Source organism: Chelonia mydas, chromosome 6 (genome assembly GCF_015237465.2).
Source record: "Chelonia mydas isolate rCheMyd1 chromosome 6, rCheMyd1.pri.v2, whole genome shotgun sequence".
Taxonomy (NCBI): Eukaryota; Metazoa; Chordata; order Testudines; family Cheloniidae; genus Chelonia; species Chelonia mydas.
Genome location: NC_051246.2, coordinates 18,180,259 through 18,198,733, shown reverse-complemented (window position 1 = coordinate 18,198,733; position 18,475 = coordinate 18,180,259). Strand labels below are relative to the sequence as shown.

The 18,475-nt window shown below is 52.2% G+C and overlaps 2 protein-coding genes across 2 annotated transcripts in view; both read right to left on the bottom strand.

Moving 5' to 3' along the window:
- The window catches only part of LOC119566333, a 28,726-nt gene extending 26,887 nt beyond the window's left edge, over positions 1-1,839 (bottom strand). Inside the window, exons 1-3 of the mRNA XM_043548468.1 lie at positions 1,634-1,839; positions 773-894; positions 11-602 (exon numbers count right to left, since the gene is read on the bottom strand). Of these exons, the coding sequence (XP_043404403.1) occupies positions 11-602; positions 773-894; positions 1,634-1,820 (901 nt within the window). The 5' untranslated portion in view covers positions 1,821-1,839. The remainder of the gene's footprint in view (positions 1-10; positions 603-772; positions 895-1,633) is intronic.
- Positions 1,840-12,022: 10,183 nt separating this feature from the next.
- On the bottom strand, positions 12,023-18,186 carry LOC122461344 (zona pellucida sperm-binding protein 1-like). Its single transcript, XM_043549603.1, has 9 exons — positions 18,038-18,186; positions 17,053-17,237; positions 16,869-16,966; positions 14,732-14,859; positions 14,449-14,638; positions 14,210-14,360; positions 13,913-13,997; positions 12,772-12,897; positions 12,023-12,208 (listed from the first exon to the last, which is right to left on the bottom strand). Exons 1-9 carry the CDS (start codon positions 18,135-18,137, stop codon positions 12,069-12,071), a joined length of 1,203 nt encoding a protein of 400 aa, XP_043405538.1. The 5' UTR covers positions 18,138-18,186; the 3' UTR covers positions 12,023-12,068.
- Positions 18,187-18,475: the final 289 nt, after the last annotated feature.

The following is an 18,475-nucleotide window of genomic DNA, read 5'->3' as shown; positions in this document are numbered from 1 at the left end:
CCCTACACACCTATGTTGCTTGGTGGAGGATATATTTGGGGCACCGGGCGCACCAGGCCCGGCTGCGGCTGGGGCACCGGGCGCACCAGGCCCGGCTGCGGCTGGGGCACCGGGCGCACCAGGCCCGGCTGCGGCTGGGGCACCGGGCGCACCAGGCCCGGCTGCGGCTGGGGCACCGGGCGCACCAGGCCCGGCTGCGGCTGGGGCACCGGGCGCACCAGGCCCGGCTGCGGCTGGGGCACCGGGCGCACCAGGCCCGGCTGCGGCTGGGGCACCGGGCGCACCAGGCCCGGCTGCGGCTGGGGCACCGGGCGCACCAGGCCCGGCTGCGGCTGGGGCACCGGGCGCACCAGGCCCGGCTGCGGCTGGGGCACCGGGCGCACCAGGCCCGGCTGCGGCTGGGGCACCGGGCGCACCAGGCCCGGCTGCGGCTGGGGCACCGGGCGCACCAGGCCCGGCTGCGGCACGTAGCGCATGGTCTCCTCTGGGGTTAAGTCACGTTCAGTGGGCTTGGGGCAGGTCATGTTCACATCATAGGTGGCAGCGATGGCCCTGGTGCTCAGCAGTTCCTCCACTCGCACCTGCAGGTGGTTACGGCCATCCTGCAATAAAGAGACACCAGTCAGTCAGTATTGTGGCCTAACAGACTCTCTGTAGGCGCTAAGCACAGTGCCCCCCAGCTGCACAGGCTGTGTGACTGCAGGTATGGACCCATCTCCAGCTTCTGTTGTTGCTCAGGTACACTGGGGTGAGGCGTGCCAACCCCCCTCACCTTCTTCTGGACATGACAGCCATTGTAGCCAGCCGAGAAGATCATCGCTCCTTGCTCGCCAGATGTGACCCAATGGAGACAGATGGAGCAGTTGGTAACTTCGAAGGGTGTCCCAAACTCATCTGTGGAGAGAGTCATACAGGTCGTGGGTAAGGAAGAGTTAAAGCCCTTGATGAAGCTTAGCCAAGTAGCCATGTTTGGAACAGTGACTGTGGTTTGTCACATCCTTCAGTTTAGTGGAGTTTAGCATGGTGGGAAGCAGCTCTAAAGGTACAGGACGGCCCTCATTTACCAAGTCTGAACTAGAGCCAGGAGTGCTGAGAGTGGCCGAGCCAGGCCAGGCCAGGCCATCCCATCCGACCCCATGCTTGGGCATGACAACAGGGAGGTGATCGCCCACAGAGGCCACAGGATCCAGGTGTCTGGAGCTCAAAGGGCCGAGTTACACCCGAGCTTGGGATACCCAGCCACATTTTGGTATGTCCTTTTACAGTCTCCCCCCCAGCAGGGTTCCCTCTTTACCCTCTGCTATTTTGTGGGTCACGATCAGCAGGCTGTTGTGAGGAAAGACTTCGCTACCTGGATTCAATGGTTAGGGCTAACTCCAGTCTTTTCTCCAGGGGACAGAAGCCACAGACTCTCACTTCAGGAGACCAGGGTACTCAAGATTTGAGGATAATAGCCAGGCCACCAAGAAGCACTAGAGTAGAACCTTCTTGTTCCCTTCCTAAAGCTCTCATTACATACTGTAGAAGTAAGAGGTTTCCACAGGAGACCCATAAAACCCTCCTGCATGTCTAAGAGGGCAGACGAGCAGGAGGCTTCTTAGCTTTCTTATGAAGCAGCCAGGCAGCTACTTACCCACAACTTTGAAGCGGACGGTGCGGCCCTGGCTGGGAAAGACCAGCAGCTGCATCCCATAGTCTCCACAGTCATACTCATGTTGCAAGACAGAGAAACTGACCCTGTGGAAGTCCCCCTGCCCAAGGGCTATTCTTAGGGACCAGAGCAGCACTAAGCCCACAAAATACCTACAGCCCAGCCCCATGGCAGAAGATGCTAAGAAAGAAGCCCTGTCTAGCAGCCACTTCTCATAAGGGGGGGAAGCTGTGGGACCGGGGCTTTGTAGGGTGAGTGGTGGGGAGGGGGCGGGGTGTGAATCAGATAAGCAGAGAGGCAACACCTGGGGAGCTGCCTGCTGCTGGGGAGGGGCCGGGTGAAAAGTGCAAAGCTCAGGGTGAAAGGGAACATAACCATCGAAGCCTTCAGCCCTAAGACCCCCCTCCCATTGAATCCTCCTGTTATGCTACCTTTTGAGTGTTGCCAGCTCTCAGGATTTTATTGCAAGTCCCATGGTAAGTGATGTTTTATTTCAAGCCCCATCTCCTGGAAACAAGGAACTAGCTGAGAACCTCAGTGTGCATTCAAAAGAAAAGTAAGTTTCTTGCCCTCACAGTTGCAGAGAAAAGCTTAAAAACAGGGCTCAAGCACACCCCAAGTGCCCCAAAAATTAGAAGGCCAAGTTGCCTGGAATCGAGGGATCTAGTCAGTGTATCCTTCTGGGATCGGATGATTTAGTTGGGGATCGGTCCTGCTCTGAGCAGGGGGTTGGACTAGATGACCTCTTGAGGTCCCTTCCAAGCCTGATATTCTATGATTCGAAGTGGGCGGGCAGGCACAAGGTCGAGTCAGTGTGTAGGTGGCCATGGTATTGAATGAGGCCTTTTTCTTTCTTGTTCTGTGTGATTAGGTTATTGAAAAACTGGAGTGGATACAGAGAAGAGTCACAAATGCAATTTGCCGGCTGGAAGAAGTGCCGGCTAGCAAGAGACTTACAGAGCTCAGTCAGTTTAGCTTATCGAAAAGGAGATCAAGAAGTAGCTCAAGTACAGTGCCCAAGCACATTCATAGGGAGAAAAGACTGGCTATTAAAGGGCTCTCTAATCGAGTGGAGAAGGGTAGAACAAGATCCAGCGGTTGGAAGTTGGAGCCAGACCAATCCATGGACGATGCGTACAATAGCCTGGGGAGGCTGTACCTCTGCAAAGAGCCCCGCGCGGCCCTGTCCATGCACCGCCCAAGGCCCCCTCCTTCTGCTGCTGGTAGTTGGCCCCAGTCCAGGCAAGCGGGCTGCTCCTCTTCCGGGAAGCCTGCTGGGCTGGGGCTGGGGCTAGGGCGGCTAGGACTTGGGGTGGCTGGGGCCGCACCACCCAGTTCTCCAGGGCTGGGGGGAAAGGGAGGGCTGCCCGACGCCACCCAGTGGTCTGGTGCTGGGGGGCAGCCCACCCACCCAGTGCTGCGGGGCTGATGGGGCAGCCTGTCTGGTGCTCTGAGTGTGTGTGTGTGCCCTGGCGCTTTGGGGCTGGTGGTGCTTGGGCAACCCGGGATTGGGAGGGGGGGCAGGTAGCCGCGGGAGGGAGGGATTCTGGGCTTTGGGGTGGGGCCTCAGGCTCAAGGGGTGGGCCGGGCCAGGGGCTAGCCTCCCCAAGCCTGTGGTTCACCCACCGTCCGTGGCCAAATCTAAGGTAGACGTAAGGCACACATTTTGAAGGGTGACTAACCCTTGGAGCAGATGGCCACTGGAAGTGGTGGATTCTCGATCAGGCTATGTTTACACAGCTGCCCTGTAGTGCTGACACTTACTGCAGCAACGCTGTCGTAAATCCACCGCTCCGAGAGGTAGGACGATGGCAGAGTTCTTCCAGTGAGCTCATGGCATCTACCCTGGGAGAGAGGTTGGATTAACTACGTCTCTCAGGAGGGTGAATTTTTCACAGCCCTGAGGGACACACCTGGGTCAACCTAACTTTCTAGTGTAGACCAGCCCACAGGCGGCCTGTCTGGAAGACGCTTTACTCAGACACAAGTTATCGGGCTCCATGCAGAGGTAACAGGGTGACATTCTCTGGTCTGTGCTCTGCTGGAGGTCAGATTGGTTGATCTAAGGGTCCCTTCTGGCCTGAAAATCCATGAACCTATGAAAAAACCCCTCAAGTGTATTTTTTTGTGTGAAAAAGCTCATGATTTTTGCAGCAATCTCTTGATTTTTGGCTCTTTGGGGTTGGGGCTCCCCGTCTCATCTCCCTCGCTCTTTCTGCCCTTCTCACTGCCGAGAATATCGCCAACCCTGAGCGCTCAAAAATCCTGAGGCCCCCCAAACGCATGAGCTTCCCTTAAAAATCATGAGATTTTAAAAATAACAAATTTGTGGCTATTTTAAAATGCTTTTCTGGCTTTTGAATCTGCGGAGGTCATGCTTTGAAGCTTCTCTGTCTCTACAGTTATTATGTATTTGTATTCCTGCAGTGCTTAAGAGCTCCGGTCATGGAGCAGGACCCCATTGGGCCAGGCACCATACAAACATAAAACAAAAAGATGAGGCTCGAAACCCTTTTTTTAAAAGGAAAGCTGACGTTCTGGTATGTTCACCTGACTCCAGGAGCTGGAGCTTTAAGAAAAGCACAATTATTGCATCACTCACAATAACATGATGAGAATTGGTAACTCTGTCTCTGCTTCTTCCCTACTTCCCTGTTGTGTTGTGAACACTGGGGCGGGGGGGGCATCGGGGGAGGAATGTAAAACTCATTCAAAGATGCTTTATCTTTGCGGCAGGGCAAGCAAGGTGTGTAGAGAAACTGCTCCTGTGACTGGGGAATGGAGAACGGGCCCCTGAGCCTGATGCTAACAGCTGCCAAATACGCCTCCTCCACAGCTCTGCTAGTACTCTTAACTCTGACCTACACACATGCTGCTAGTCTGGTCTTCTGTCCCACTGCTCTGCACCCCCTTGCCCCGTATGTCAATCTCTGGCTTGCAATTTTAACTGCTCCTGCTTGGGCCCACACTGAGATTTAAACTCCATGATCTTCAGAGCAAAAACCAGGCGATTCTGAACTAAAAGGACGAACCATCTCTAGGGAGTGGCTGTAGCACACTCATTAACATCCATGTGAACCAGCCACTAGAGAGCAACAGATCCCCAAGCTCCCCTCATGCGGGTGACATCGTCATCTCTGTACAGGTGTAGTCCTGGCCCCTAGTCACCCTGGTGCTTTATCCCATCACCAACCCCATAAGGGACACCAGCTGAGACCTATCATTACATGTCATACCTTTGGAAGGATCAGGCCCGCTCAGTGCTGAGTAGGGGGATCTGTGGGCAAAACCCAGGAGGTCCAGAAAACAGTGGTGTTAATTCACTAGGAGTCACTGCGTTCTGTCTGAGTCAGTGTTGGAACAGGGCTCTGGCGTGGTGCCAGGGGCTGATGGAGGTGCCATTGTTCTGATGAGGTGTGGAACTGAGGCCCATGATTGTTAATGATTTTATAACTCTTTTAAAATAAGATTAAGGGGGTTAGCCCTGGTGGCCTGTGTAGAGTCCAAGTTAGGGGTGAAACTAGTGAAAAAGCAGGGAGGCCTCATACCAGGCCTTGAAGAAGCCTAACCTGGCCAAGTATGGAGCTCCACAGAACGAGGCAGGCCTCAGCCTGAGCTATGTGAAACCTGAGGATGGGATGTAAGGACACCTCAGTAGGCTTAGGCCTCTTGAGCTTCTCTTGGCTGGTGGTTTTCCTAGGCTCTGTCTGTCTTTTTCTCATGGCACTGCTAACCCTCAGTACGTTTACAGTACAAAATTATTTCAAAATTATTCTATTCGAATTTTCGGAAGCTATTTTATAAGTTCGGTCTTCTGTGTCCCCACTAAAGCGGGTGAATTTGGCAGATTGCGTCCACAGTACCAAGGCTAGCATCAAATGTCAGAGCCGTGCCCCTACTGTGGGTAGCTATCCCACAGTTCCCACAGTCCCTGCCGCCCATTGGAATTCTCTGTTAAGCTCCCAGTTAAGCATGATGGGGCAAAAACATTCTGGCGGGTGTTTCTGGATGTGTGTCATCAGAAAGCTACGACAGACAATCGTTTCGCCCCTTTTTGGCATGCAGACGCCATACTGCTTTCAGCAGATGGTGCACTACTGCTCTCCTGCTACGATGAAACCACCTCTCCAACTCAACTCTGCTCGGCCATCGTGAACCGAGCAACACAGCTTCTGCCACCAACTCTGCTCTCCCGCTATTGCCACGCTTGCGAGCTTCTCCATGGACACAGACAGCACGGCATGTGGCGATTGGGAGATCATGGTGCTGTTGGGCCAGGTTCATGCTGTGGAACGCCGATTCTGGGCCCGGGAAACAAGCACAGACTGGTGGGACCGCATAGTGTTGCAGGTATGGGATGATTCCCAGTGGCTGCGAAACTTTCGTACGCGTAAGGCCACTTTCATGGCACTTTGTGACTTGCTGTCCCCTGCCCTGAAGCGCAAAGACACCAAAATGAGAGCAGCCCTCACAGTTGAGAAGCAAGTGGCCATAGCCCTGTGGAAGCTTGCAATGCCCGACAGCTACCGGTCAGTCGGGAATCAGTTTGGAGTGGGGAAATCTACTGTGGGGGCTGCTGTGCTGCAAGTAGCCAATGCAATCAATGACCAGTTGCTATCAAGGGGAGTGACTTTGGGAAACGTGCAGACCATTGTGGATGGCTTTAATGCGCTGGGATTCCCTAAGTGCGGCAGGCAATAGACGGAACACATATCCCCATCTTCGCCCCGGAACACCAGGGCAGCCAGTACATAAACCGCAAGGGGGACTTTTCCATGGCGCCGCAAGCACTGGTGGATCACAAGGGACGTTTCACCGACATCAGCGTGGGATGACCTGGAAAGGTGCATGACGCTCGCATCTTCAGGAACTCTGGTCTGTTTGAACAGCTGCAGGAAGGAACTTACTTCCCAGACCAGAAAATTACTGTTGGGGATGTTGAAATGCCTATAGTTATCTTGGGGGACCCAGACTACGCCTAAATGCCATGGCTCATGAAGCCGTACATAGGCACCCTGGACAGTAGTAAGGAGCAGTTCAACTCTAGGCTGAGCAAGTGCAGAAAGGTGGTAGAATGTGCATTTGGACGTTTGAAAGCACGCTGGTGCAGTTTCCTGACTTGGTTAGATCTCAGCACAACCAATATTCCAATTGTAATTGCTGCTTGTTGTGTGCTCCACAATATCTGTGAGAGTAAGGGGAAGACATTTATGGTGGGGTGGGAGGTTGAGGCAACTTGCCTGCTGACAAGTTTCACACAGCCAGACAACAGGGTGATTAGAAGAGCGCAGCAGGGCGTGCTGCACATCAGAGAAGCTTTGAAAGCCAGTTTCATGACTGGCCAGTGTACGCTGTGAGAGTTGTTGTTGTTTCTCTTAAAGTTACCTGCCCCCCCCATATATATATATATGAAAGGAAATAAAGTCACAATTGTTTAAAAACCGTTCTGTATTAGTTGTTGCACAAAACATTGAGAGAAATCAGAAGCTAGAGGGGGGTATTGGGTTACGGGGGTGGACGAGGAGGAGGGAAGGACTAGTCCAGAAACCAAATCAAAATTTAGGATATGCCAGTTTTCTGCTGCTTGTGCAATCCTCTGGGGTTGACTGTGTTGGTCCCCGCAGCCTCCCCCCCCCCCCCCCCCGGCATGTTCTTGGGCGTCTGGGTGAGGAGGCTATCGAACTTGGGGAGGAGGGAGGGCGGTTATCCAGGGGCTGCAGCAGCAGTCTGTGGTCTTGCTGCCTTTCCCGCATTAGATCCACCATACAGCGGAGCATATCAGTTTGCTCCCCCATGAGCTTGACCATAGCATCCTGCCTGCTCTCATCGCCCACGTCCTTCCTCTCTTCATATTCATGTAACGCTTTACGCGACTCTGCAATTGTTTGCCTCCATGCATTCAACTGGGCCCTATCAATGCAGGAGGACTGCAAGAGCTCAGCAGTTATTGTCCCGAGTTCATTTTTTCCATCTTCTAATCTGGACCAGCCTCTGGGACAGAGTAGATAGGGGCCGCATTGAAACATTTGCGCCTGCTGCAGGAGAAGAAAAAGGGAGAGTAGTATTTTAAAAGATACAGTTTAGAGAACAAAGGGGATGCTGTTTCTCAGTGAAACAGGCAATTCATAATACACAGCACATGTTCTTTCTGTACAAGGTCTCATTTTGCCTCTCATACTGAAGTGCCTGCCACTTTGGTGTGAGTAAGCCATCACATGCGGCCGGGCAACAGAATTCAGCTTGCAGCTCCTTGATTATATGTACGACACTGTTCTGTGTCCCTGGAGTAGCCTCTTTCCGTCATGGCCGTGGAGAGTTTAATGTATGTATTTGCGTTCCTTTTTTTGGAACATAGTTGAGCCAGAAGAGATTCGTCTCCCCAACATGCAATGAGATCCAGTACCTCCCGTTCAGGACCAAGCTGGAGCTCGTCTGTGAATCCGGGACTTGCGTGGTCTCTTGAGATGGTGGACTCTGCATGGTCTCCTGTGATGGTGGACTGTGCTGATGGTGACCAAACAGGAAATTCAAAAGTTCCCGGGGCTTTTCCTGCCTACCTGGCTAGTGCATCGGAGTTCAGAGAGTTGTCCGGAGCGGTCACAAGGGAGCATTCTGGGATAGCTCCCAGAGGCTAATATTGTCAAATTGCGTCCACAGTACCTCTAACCCGGAACTGCGATCTCAGTTTTAGTGTGGCTACTCCACTTGCCAAGGTGGAGTACAGAAATCGGAGTAAAGAGCCCTTTAAATCGAAAAGACTGGTTCGGTCGTGTGGATGGAACCAGGTTTATTTTGAGGTAACTCTCCTAATTCGGAAATAACCGCTTACTGTAGACCAGGCCCAAGTCTCCCTACTTCAGCAGGAGAAACATTTGGCCACTTTTCTATCTCACTCAGCACTTTTCCCCTAAGTGGAGAAGTTTCATCCTCTCCTGTCTAGTGTCTCTGCCCCTGAAGTCAATGGAAGGATTCCCATGGACTTTGAAGCAGGCCTTTTCTGTCAGGGGAAAATCATCCCTCACCTTCAGTGTCTGGAAGAAACCCCACGCAATGACATTTTATACACATTCAGAATTGGCCTTTCAGTAGGCTACTGAGGCCTCCCTTCTTCTTCACCCTGCCTTTAGAATTCGGGATGGCCAGGGTTTTCCGTTTAAAGATTTTAATAGGCAGCAGTAGCAGAAATACAGAACTTACTCCCTTTCCCTTGTGTCTGAAACTTGTTCTTCTGCTGCCACCCTATTGTTTTGGCTCCAGGGTAGTTCGGTTAGCTAAGGCTTCCCTCTCCATCACTGCAGTCCTGGAAAGCACACTGCCCACCCCCACCACTGCCCATCAGCCACTATTGACCCCCAGTTTTGCATCATTTAAATACACCATTGGGTTGTTGGAGGAAACAGCTTATTGCTATTGTTCTATCCTGGCACAGATCAGTGCTGGCAATCCTGATTCAAACATTGTAGCTTGCACCACTCCCTGTGGATTGTTTCTGGTACCCTAAGGCAATTATATGTCTTACTTCTGTGCCAAGATGATACCAAGTCTTTCATGTGCAAGATGTGACAATGCAATCAGCAAAGACAGTCATTTAGCTGGTAGAAAGAAAGTCACAGGCACCCATCCAGCTGCATGCAACTTGTATCTCCAGTGTTGCGTTATTGCTTATAGTTGGCTGTCCGCTGCCATTGTTGAGCTTTCAGGGAACCCGTCTCTCTTCTGTCACAGACTTTAAGGTCGGAAGGGACCATCACGGTCATCTAGTCTGACCTCCTGCGCATTACAGGCTACAGAACCTCACCCAGCCACTCCTGCAATACACCCATGACCTCTGTCTGAGTTAGTGATATCCTCAAATAATGATATAAAGACAAAACTAAACAGAATCCCCACATTTACATTAGTTTAAACCTGCAAGTGACCCGTGCCCTGTGCTGGAGAGGACGGCAAACCCCCAGCCACAGGGTCTCTGACATGGGGGAAATTCCTTCCCATTCCCCAAAATGGTGATCAGTGAGACCCTGAACATGTGGGCAAGACCCACCAGCTAGATACCTTGGGGAAAGAATTCTTTCCCCAAGGTAACTCAGAGCCCTCCCCATCTAGTGTCCTGTAACCAGCCATTGGAGATATTTGCAGCTAGCGGTCACAGATCAGCCGTGTGCCATTGTAGGCAGTCTCATCCTACCATCCCCTCCATAAACTTATGAAGCTCAGTCTTGAAGCCAGTTTTGCTTTTTGCCCCCCAACACTCTGCTCCCTTTGAAAGGTTGCTCCAGAACCTCACTCCTCTGATGGAGAGAAACTTTTGTCTAATCTAAAGCCTAAACTTGTTTATGGCCAGTTTATATCCATTTGTTCTTGTGTGCACGTTGGTGCTTATGTTAATTCCTCTGTGATAGTTATCCCTCTGATGCATTTAGAGAGAACAATCAACTCTCTCTCTCCCCTCAGCCTTCTTTTGGTTAGGCTAAATAAAAGTATTTCTGTCTCCTCTCATAAGTGAGGTTATCCATTTCTCTGGACATCCTAGTAGCCCTTCTCCATATCTGGTCCAGTTTGAATTCATCTTACACATGGGAGACCAGAATTGCATACAGTATTCCAGATGAGGTCTCACCAGTGCCTTGTATAATGGTACTAGCACTTCCCGGGCTCTACTGGAAATACCTCACCTGAGTATCCCATGACTGGGTTAGCCTTGTTCCCAGCTGCATCAGAGTCATCCTATGATCAAGCAATACACCCAAGTCTTTCTCCTTCTCTGTTGCCTCTAGCAGATAAGTGCCCAGCTTTCAGCAATAATTCTCATTGTTAGTCCTCAAGTACATGACTTAAGCACAGAAGCAAAGGCTTTTACAACTACAGCATGATTTTTATACTACTTTGAATTTTAGCAAATGGCAAATTCATGGCCTTGTGCCTTGAAGCCACCAGGCTTCCGTTCATTATTGTGCCAAGCCATCACAGAATGCTTTTTGCAGAGAGTAACAGAAGCATGATCCCTGCTGCCATCCTCTTACAGTCCAAGACTCTGACCTTGCAACACTCCATTTTGGGATGCAGGAGTACACAGGTGCACCCAGTCAGGCAGAGCAGGGACTCAAACCCATGTCTCCTAGATCTCAGGCGAGTGCCCATGCATTTCTAGGATACGCATGTCTTTCTGCTTTTTCCATGAAGAGTTTTGAGGCATTGGTTTTGCCTACTGCAGACTGAACGTTGACATTTAATGAACAGTTTGTGTTGCTTGGCCAGCCCTCAGCATGTGCTTAACTCCATGCATGCGTGAAGTCCCCATGAAGTCATTACCACATGCACATTAAGTGTCTGCAGGATCCAGTCCCACAGTAGGCTACCCTAGAAGATGCTCATAGAGGGGCTAGAACAGTCACACCACGTTAGTGTGACAGTCCCTGTGGGTTCTACAGTAGGTGGAGGATGTTGACATGGTAGGAGCAGTGGGAGAGAAGATTTAGCTGTTGGAAGGGGATTTGGAGAGGAGCTGGAGGGCTGTAGTTTCCCAGGTGAGATAGAAGGAAACTAATGCAAATGGAGAAGGGTAGATTGCTGTGTAGACAGAGGTGAGTGTGTAGATGTAGCCAAGGTAGCTTTAGCCTAGCCAGATCAAGCAGTAGAGCAACAGCAGCACAGGCTACCCACTGGAGCCTGACCCAGAGTCCCAGCTAGTCTTGTATAGTCCATGCTTCCACTACTGTTATTTCAACTAGCTTGATGAAAGCTAGCTCATTGAGGTCTGTGTGTGCGCACTACAGCCACACTTTGGAGTGCCCCATAGATATAGCTTAAGGGTCAAGAAGCAGGAGATAGCAGTTATGGGGGAGATCCCAGCTGTAAGGCAGGATGCTTAAGGTCTTGAAGCATCAGGTTTCCCAGTCACTAACACAATGGGGAAATCTTCACCACCTCCTGTAAGCTAGGGGCTGGCCACAGCCCCCACAGAAGACACAAGGGTTTCTAATTACCAGACTTAGGCTTGTCCCCCAGCTTGCTCACATGGACTTCATGTTAGACTGGCAAGCGCCAGTCGTTCTTATTGCGTGCCCAGTGGAGTTAGAATCCAGCTATTCACAGTAAAGTTAATCAAAAAGTCTCTAGTTCGGCTGAGTGGCTTCCCCTCCCCCCAGATAGGACCCCAGGAGATGAGAGAAAGCCATTTGATTTACCTTGTCTAGTGCTAGCTTGCAGTCTTCTTCCTGTCCTCTATGCCACATCCTATTCTGGTGTCTATCCCTGCAGAGAGGTCTGTTCTGCTGCTGACTGGGGAAGAGCTACAAGGCCAGTAGTAGACGCCTGGCCTCAACAACTGCTGTTCCCTCCCCCAGAGGGACACATGCTACCACAAGACATTAGTGCAGTCCAGACATTTTATTTCTGCTCCCCCTCCCTTATTTTACAGTCATCTGCCATGGAAGATTGGGGACCTTGTCATCCAGCTGCTTCTCCTATGGAGTAGTGTCACAGTAACAAGAGAAACCACAGCCACCAATGAAAGCATGGCCAGAAGCACCAGGGTCAGGTCCAGTCTGGAGACAGGGTCTGGAGGAGGAAGAGGAGGAGAGGTTAAGACAATCCTGATTTCTGTAGGGTCTAAAGTGTGGAGATGACACCTAGACTTCCCTGCCCCAGTGGTGCTCCCCCTACCGCTTAGGCCAGCCTTCATCAGAAAGATACTTGAATTGTCAACTCACTTTTTAGACTGTGAGCCAGCACCACCATCCCATTGATTGCCTTCTATTGAATGGCTGAGGCAATGCTAGCCCCAGTGCATTGAGTGCCACAGAGGCTCAGGGCATACAAGTCACCATTGAGGTGCCATAGTGTCCCCCCCACCCCACCCCCCAAGTTTGCTGGGTTTTGAGACATCCTATGAATGTCCAAAGGATAAGGAAATAACCCAACATTGGCCCACTCATAGGAAGCACTCACAGGTGTGGTGTCAGCCAGCATTAGCTTACATATGGATCATCAAGGAGTGACTTCTGCATGTAGCTCCCCGCCCGAACATTTACATTAGAACCCCCTAGACAGCATTGACTTGCTGTATTCCAGGTTACTGTGCAAGATGCCAGTTGTCCTACTCGGTTTAACAGAAAACTCACCCTTGTTCTCATAGACGTGCTCTCTCCATGGCTCAGGGCTCTCCTGGAAGATCACAGGGCCAGGAGAGCTCACCAGGTCCTGGGGCTCTCCTGTCCCATTGTTGATATCCAGGAACCGGCGGCCTCCTGGGAGATGGAATGGAGAGTTAGGGAGCTGTCTGTCCAGTGCACTCACAGCCAGAGGGCCCATCGTCATGAAATGCAGTGTCACCATGGACTCAACCATGAGCCCTTACAGGCCTCCTGACAGGTTGTGGTACCAGGTATTAGATCTTCCTGAATTGCTTATTTGAAGTGTGGGAGAAGTTGGGAAGAAAGGCCATTTCATCAGGAGCAGCAGACACTCCACACTCCAGAGGCAATTTCTAGTATTGTCTCCTACATAGGGCAATTGTAGGAGATTAGGCCATTTACCTCTTCGTGTTAGCCCATCATACCCCAGCTAGCGCTACAGTACATGGTACAGGTACATAACGAGCTGGGCTGAACGCCTTGCAGTCAGTGTATAGCACAGGGCTGGGCAAACTTTTTGGCCTGAGGGCCACATTAGCACTGTAAAACTATATGGAGGGCCAGGTAGGGAAGGCTGTGCCTCCCCAAAGAGCCTGGCTCCCTCCCACTTCCTGCCCCCTGACTGCCCACCTCAGAAACCCCCTCTGCCCCCCCAACTCCTTGTCTCCTGACTGCCCCCTCCCAGGACCCCTGCCCCTAACTGCGCCCTGGGACCACACCCCTATCCAACCCCCCGCTCCCTGACAGCCCCCGCTGGACTCCAACGACTATCCAATGCCCCCTGAACCTCTGCCCAATCCAACCAGCCCCTGTCCCGACTGCCCCCTGGGACCCTCTGCCCCTTATCCAAGGCCAACCCCCTTATGATGCTGCTCAGAGCAGCAGGAGCTCACAGCCCTGCCGGAGTAGAGTGCTGGACGGCACAGGAGGGGCTGGGGGCTAGCCTCCCCGGCCGGGAACTCAGGGGCCGGGCAGGATGGTCCTGTGGGCGGTAGTTTGCCCTCCTCCAATATAGCAGGACAGGCAGATCTCTGTTCACTATGAGTCCTCTGGTATTTGGGATGGCAGCTTGTAGAAACCCACATGGGTTTCAGACCACTGGGGCCCAGATGGAGCCACTCCGACTTACTCGTAGCAGCTCCTGATGGGCACATGGTCCTGCAGGGCTCCAGCCGGGAGGGGTAGCAAGCTGAGGCGCTACAGTAAATGTACACCTAAATCCACACAAGTGAGAATGGAGTTAGTGAGTGACTGGCCAGTGCTGGTAGGAGCCAGGAAGTAGATCCACAGCTATCAGTTTGGTTCTGCATGTGCAGCGCCTCAGCAGAGACAATGTGAAGGTCAGGACCTGACTGAAATAGGAGCTCCTGCCCCTGCACTCCGACTTCCCCCTCCTCACCCGCTTTATATGTGGGCCCCTTCTCACCTCTCCCTCAAGCGCCACCTGGGAGGCGGAGTCCACAAAGGCAAAGGTGGAGAGGACGAAGCGCTGGTGGTGAGTCGGGAAGGGCAGCTCAGATAAGGCAGGGCCCACGGGCACAAGCTGGGTTCTGTAGTTGTCTCCCAGGAACGGGCACCTGGGAGCAAGACATGAGAGAAGGGTGGACCAAGGAAACCGCCTTCCTCCTCCCCAAGCCATGCTCCCCCTCCATCCCAGCCACTCACCCGTCCACCAGGATGGGCCACTGCGGCTGCTGCAGGGGGTTAGCACTTGGGGTGGCCCAGCACTGGTGTAGAACCAGAACCAGGGACGGGTCTGTTCTGTGCAGGATGCGAACCTCCATGTAGAGAGGGTCCCTGAGCACCTTCACCACAGGGTAGTCTCTGTCTGTGAGATAGGATCTGTAGCTCAGGTCTGTGGGGGAGAGGGCAGGAGGAGAGCAGAGCTGAGACACCTGTGGTCCTTCAGGGGGATGGGATCTCCGTGCTGGAGTGAGGGGTCACCTACCTGTGGCGATGCGCAACTCAAGCCGGAGGGGTCCTGCCTGGGTGACTGGAGCAGGTGTGGGGGGCAAGAAGACCTCGACCTGGACTGGCAGAAAGTCACTGGCATTGTAGATGCAGCGAGCATGGAGGCTGCACAGGAGAGAGCAGAGGGAGGAGACAGGGGCTGATGCTCTGTGAATTCAGATTGAGGCCATGTGGTTTCTGGCAGTGACCTTATTAGTGCTTGAGACAAGCAGGGTCAGGCCCTATCAGTACTTGGATGGCAGACATCCAAGGATGCTAGTGTATCAACCCTTTTAGCAACTCAGATGTTCTTCCCTCTAACTCAGGGACTCAGCAGGAGTGTCCGAGCACGGCCACATGGGGGCCTTCTCAGACAGGCTAGAAGCACCTGCTTACTTGTAGTCACATCTCTCTTGGCAGCATTCTCAAGTTTGCCACCAACTATTATCCAAGCTTTCTTTCTACCAACCCTGTAGTGAGTTATCAGTCCCTCCGAGTGGCCCCACGGAGGCCTTCTCAGGTCAGGCTGGCTGTGCCTACTTGTCATCATTGGAGATCACATAGCAAGTGGCATTTACAATCATAAGATTAGGATTGGAAGTGACCTCAGGTGGTCAGCTAGTCCAACCCCCTGCTCAAAGCAGGACCAACCCCAACTAAATCATCCCAGCCAGGGCTTGGTCAAGCCAGGTGGCAGAATCTCCATCCTTAGAGGTTCTGCCACCTCCCTAGGTAACCCATTCCAGTGCTTCACCACCCTCCCTGTGGGATAGTCCCATCCCCAATAGCCAACCTAGACCTCCCCCACTGCAGCTTGAGACCATTGCTCCTTGTTCGGTCATCTGCCACCACCGAGAACAGCTGAGCTCCATTCTCCTTGGAACCCCTTCAGGTAGTTGAAGGCTGCTATCAAATCCCCCCTCACTCATCTCTTCATTTTTGTTGCCCTCTGCTGGGCTCTCCAATTTTTTCCACATCCTTTCTGTTGGTGGGGGCCCAAAACTGGACACAGTATTCCAGATGGGCCTCCCCAGTGCTGGATAGAGGGGAATCACTTCCCTCCATCTGCTGGCAATGCTCCTACTAATGCAGCCCAACATACCAGTAGCTTTCTTGGCAACAAGGGCCCACTATTGATTTCATAGCCAGCTTCTCGTTCACTCTAATCCCCAGGACCTTGTCTGTAGAACTGCTGCTTAGCCAGTCGGTCCCCAGCCTGTACCAGTAAATGGGATTCTTCCCTCCTAAGTGCAGACTCTGCACTTGTCCTTATTGAACCTCAGATTTCTTTTAGCCCAATTTTCAATTTTTCTAGGTCACTCTGGACCCTACCTACCTCTCCCCCCAATTTAGTGTCATCCATTAACTTGCTGAGGGTGTAAGCCATCCCATCATCCAGATCATTAATGATGATGAACAAAACCAGCCCCAGGACTGACCCCTGGGGCATGCTGCTGGATACCAGCTGCCAACTAGACAGAGCTATTGATCACTACCGGTTGAGCTTGATGACCTAGCCAGCTTTCGACCCACCTTATAGTCCATACTTTTTTAACTTGCTGTCAAGAATACGGTGGGATACTGTGTCAAACTTTGTTAGAGTCAAGGTATATCATGTCCACCACTTTCCCCATATGCGCAGAGCCAGTTCTCGTCATAGAAAGCAATCAGGTTGGTCAGGCATGACTTGCCCTTGGTGAATGCAACTTGGAGGAGAGGAAGGTGATCAGGACCAGCCAAGTGCTTCAGAATGGATTTGACCTGCTGCAGGATTTTTCTAGGGACTGAGGTGAGGCTGACCAATGTTGGCATTTGATCAGACAATGTAAAACCCTGACTCTTGGACAGTCAGCTGCACAGCGTGTCCTTCCCTTCACAAAGCAAGATTTTGCCCCATGCCCCATTAGGGATCAGGTGCATTGCCCCACACTCAAAAAAGGGGATGTCTGTGACTGCAGGGAATCCATACCTGTAGAACATCCCCCAAGTCCTTCGGTGGTCAGGAGAGGCTGCTGAAAAATTGATGGATCAGATCTTTGCCAGGGGAAAGTATCTGGCCTCACGCTTCCACTGTGGAAGGGCTGAAGCCTGCTCACCATCACTTCCTTGCTAGTCAATAGAGCAGGCCAACTTACATGAAGGTGCTGTCCCGGGTGATGGAGCCGTCTGGCCCAGTCCGGATGTCGATGCCAGAGATCAGCTGGTTCTCATAGATCAGTTTGTCATGGATCACCTGGAAGAGTGGAGACATGGGGCAGGTTAGTCCCCCAAGCCCCTGAGCAGAGCACTCACCCTGGCTTCCCGTGGGTGTCCCCTCACCTGGACTGTGGTGCCGCACTGCATGAGGGGGAAGCGGAAGATCACAAAAGCCTCAGTCATCCTGATGGGGTCACACCCTGCCTGGGCATAGGCTAGCCGGACACTCTCCAGGATGATGGGGTGATCAGACATGTCCCTGGAGACCACCAGAACAAAGTGACCATCCAGGAGGCACTGAACAGTGACTGCAACACAAAGGAGCAGGATTCAGTATAGATGTTCCTGGTAGAGGAATTGGGCAAGAGTTCCATGCCACACTCAGGATGATAGATTGGAGAAGAGCCATGAGAAATATTAGAAAACAGGCCTTGTAGTGACCAAGTTCTGCCTCTTTAGACAGAGAGAAGGTTAAGGGGTGACTTGATTCCAGTCTAAGTATTTAAATAAGGTGTAGATCTGAGAGCGAGGGTAGTTAACCCTTGGAATGGTTTGCCCAGGGTCACTGATAAGGCAAGACTGGATGTCTACTAAGAGATCTGCTTGAGGAATTATTTCAGGGAAAGTCTATAGCTTGTGTGATACAGGAAATCAGACTAATGATCACAATGGTCCCTTCTGCTTTGGAATCTATCAAGTGAAGCCCCATGGGGGTAAGTGGGTTTGTCTGACACAGCATGATTGCAGCTCAGGTTGTGCAGGAACGAGACACAAGCCGGCAGAGTTATCCTTCGATCTGATGATGGAGCACCAGCCTGTACGGTCTGATGGTTCTTCCTCTGCCACCACACATTTGGTGTTGGCTCTCAAGATCTGCCAGGCACTGGGCAACTGAGGAGAGACCGTGATGTAGGAAGGAATCCCTTTGCACACAACTGATGCCAGCTGCAGCCTAGGGTGAGAGTTACAAAGACATTGCATCCAAGTCTAGTTCACCATGCTAGTAGGTGGTGACCAAACTCATCTGAGAAGTACGGTGTGTCACCAAGCTTCCCAGGACGGAGATGGCAAAAGGCTCCATAAGCTGACATGAGGGCAGGTCTCCTACCTGTGTTGCCATAGTAGCAGGGAGTAGTGAGGTCAGTCTCATCATAACAGCAGCCAGCCTGGAAGCAAGCAGCTTGGCCTGGGGCATCCGCACAGGGCATCTTCCCAGCCACCACACGGCACTGCTCCTCTGTGAGATGGGCCCCTAGAACAGCAGGGTGTGGATTAAGGAGAGCTAGAGATCCTCTGAAGGGATCACAAGAGACCCTTCCCCAGAGACTATTTAAGATCCGTAGTGACCTCTGGACAAGTGGCTGACCTCAACACCAGTCCAACCCTCCTCCCCTTCCCCAAAGGGCTGCAAGAGCTCCCACAGTGGTCCTCCATCCCAGCTCACCCTGCCCCCTCACATCCATAACCTCAAACCACATACCACCTCAGACAGCATTGTGCTCAGATCCCCACCCCTGTCCTCCAGATGTAGCATGTTGCCCTTCTT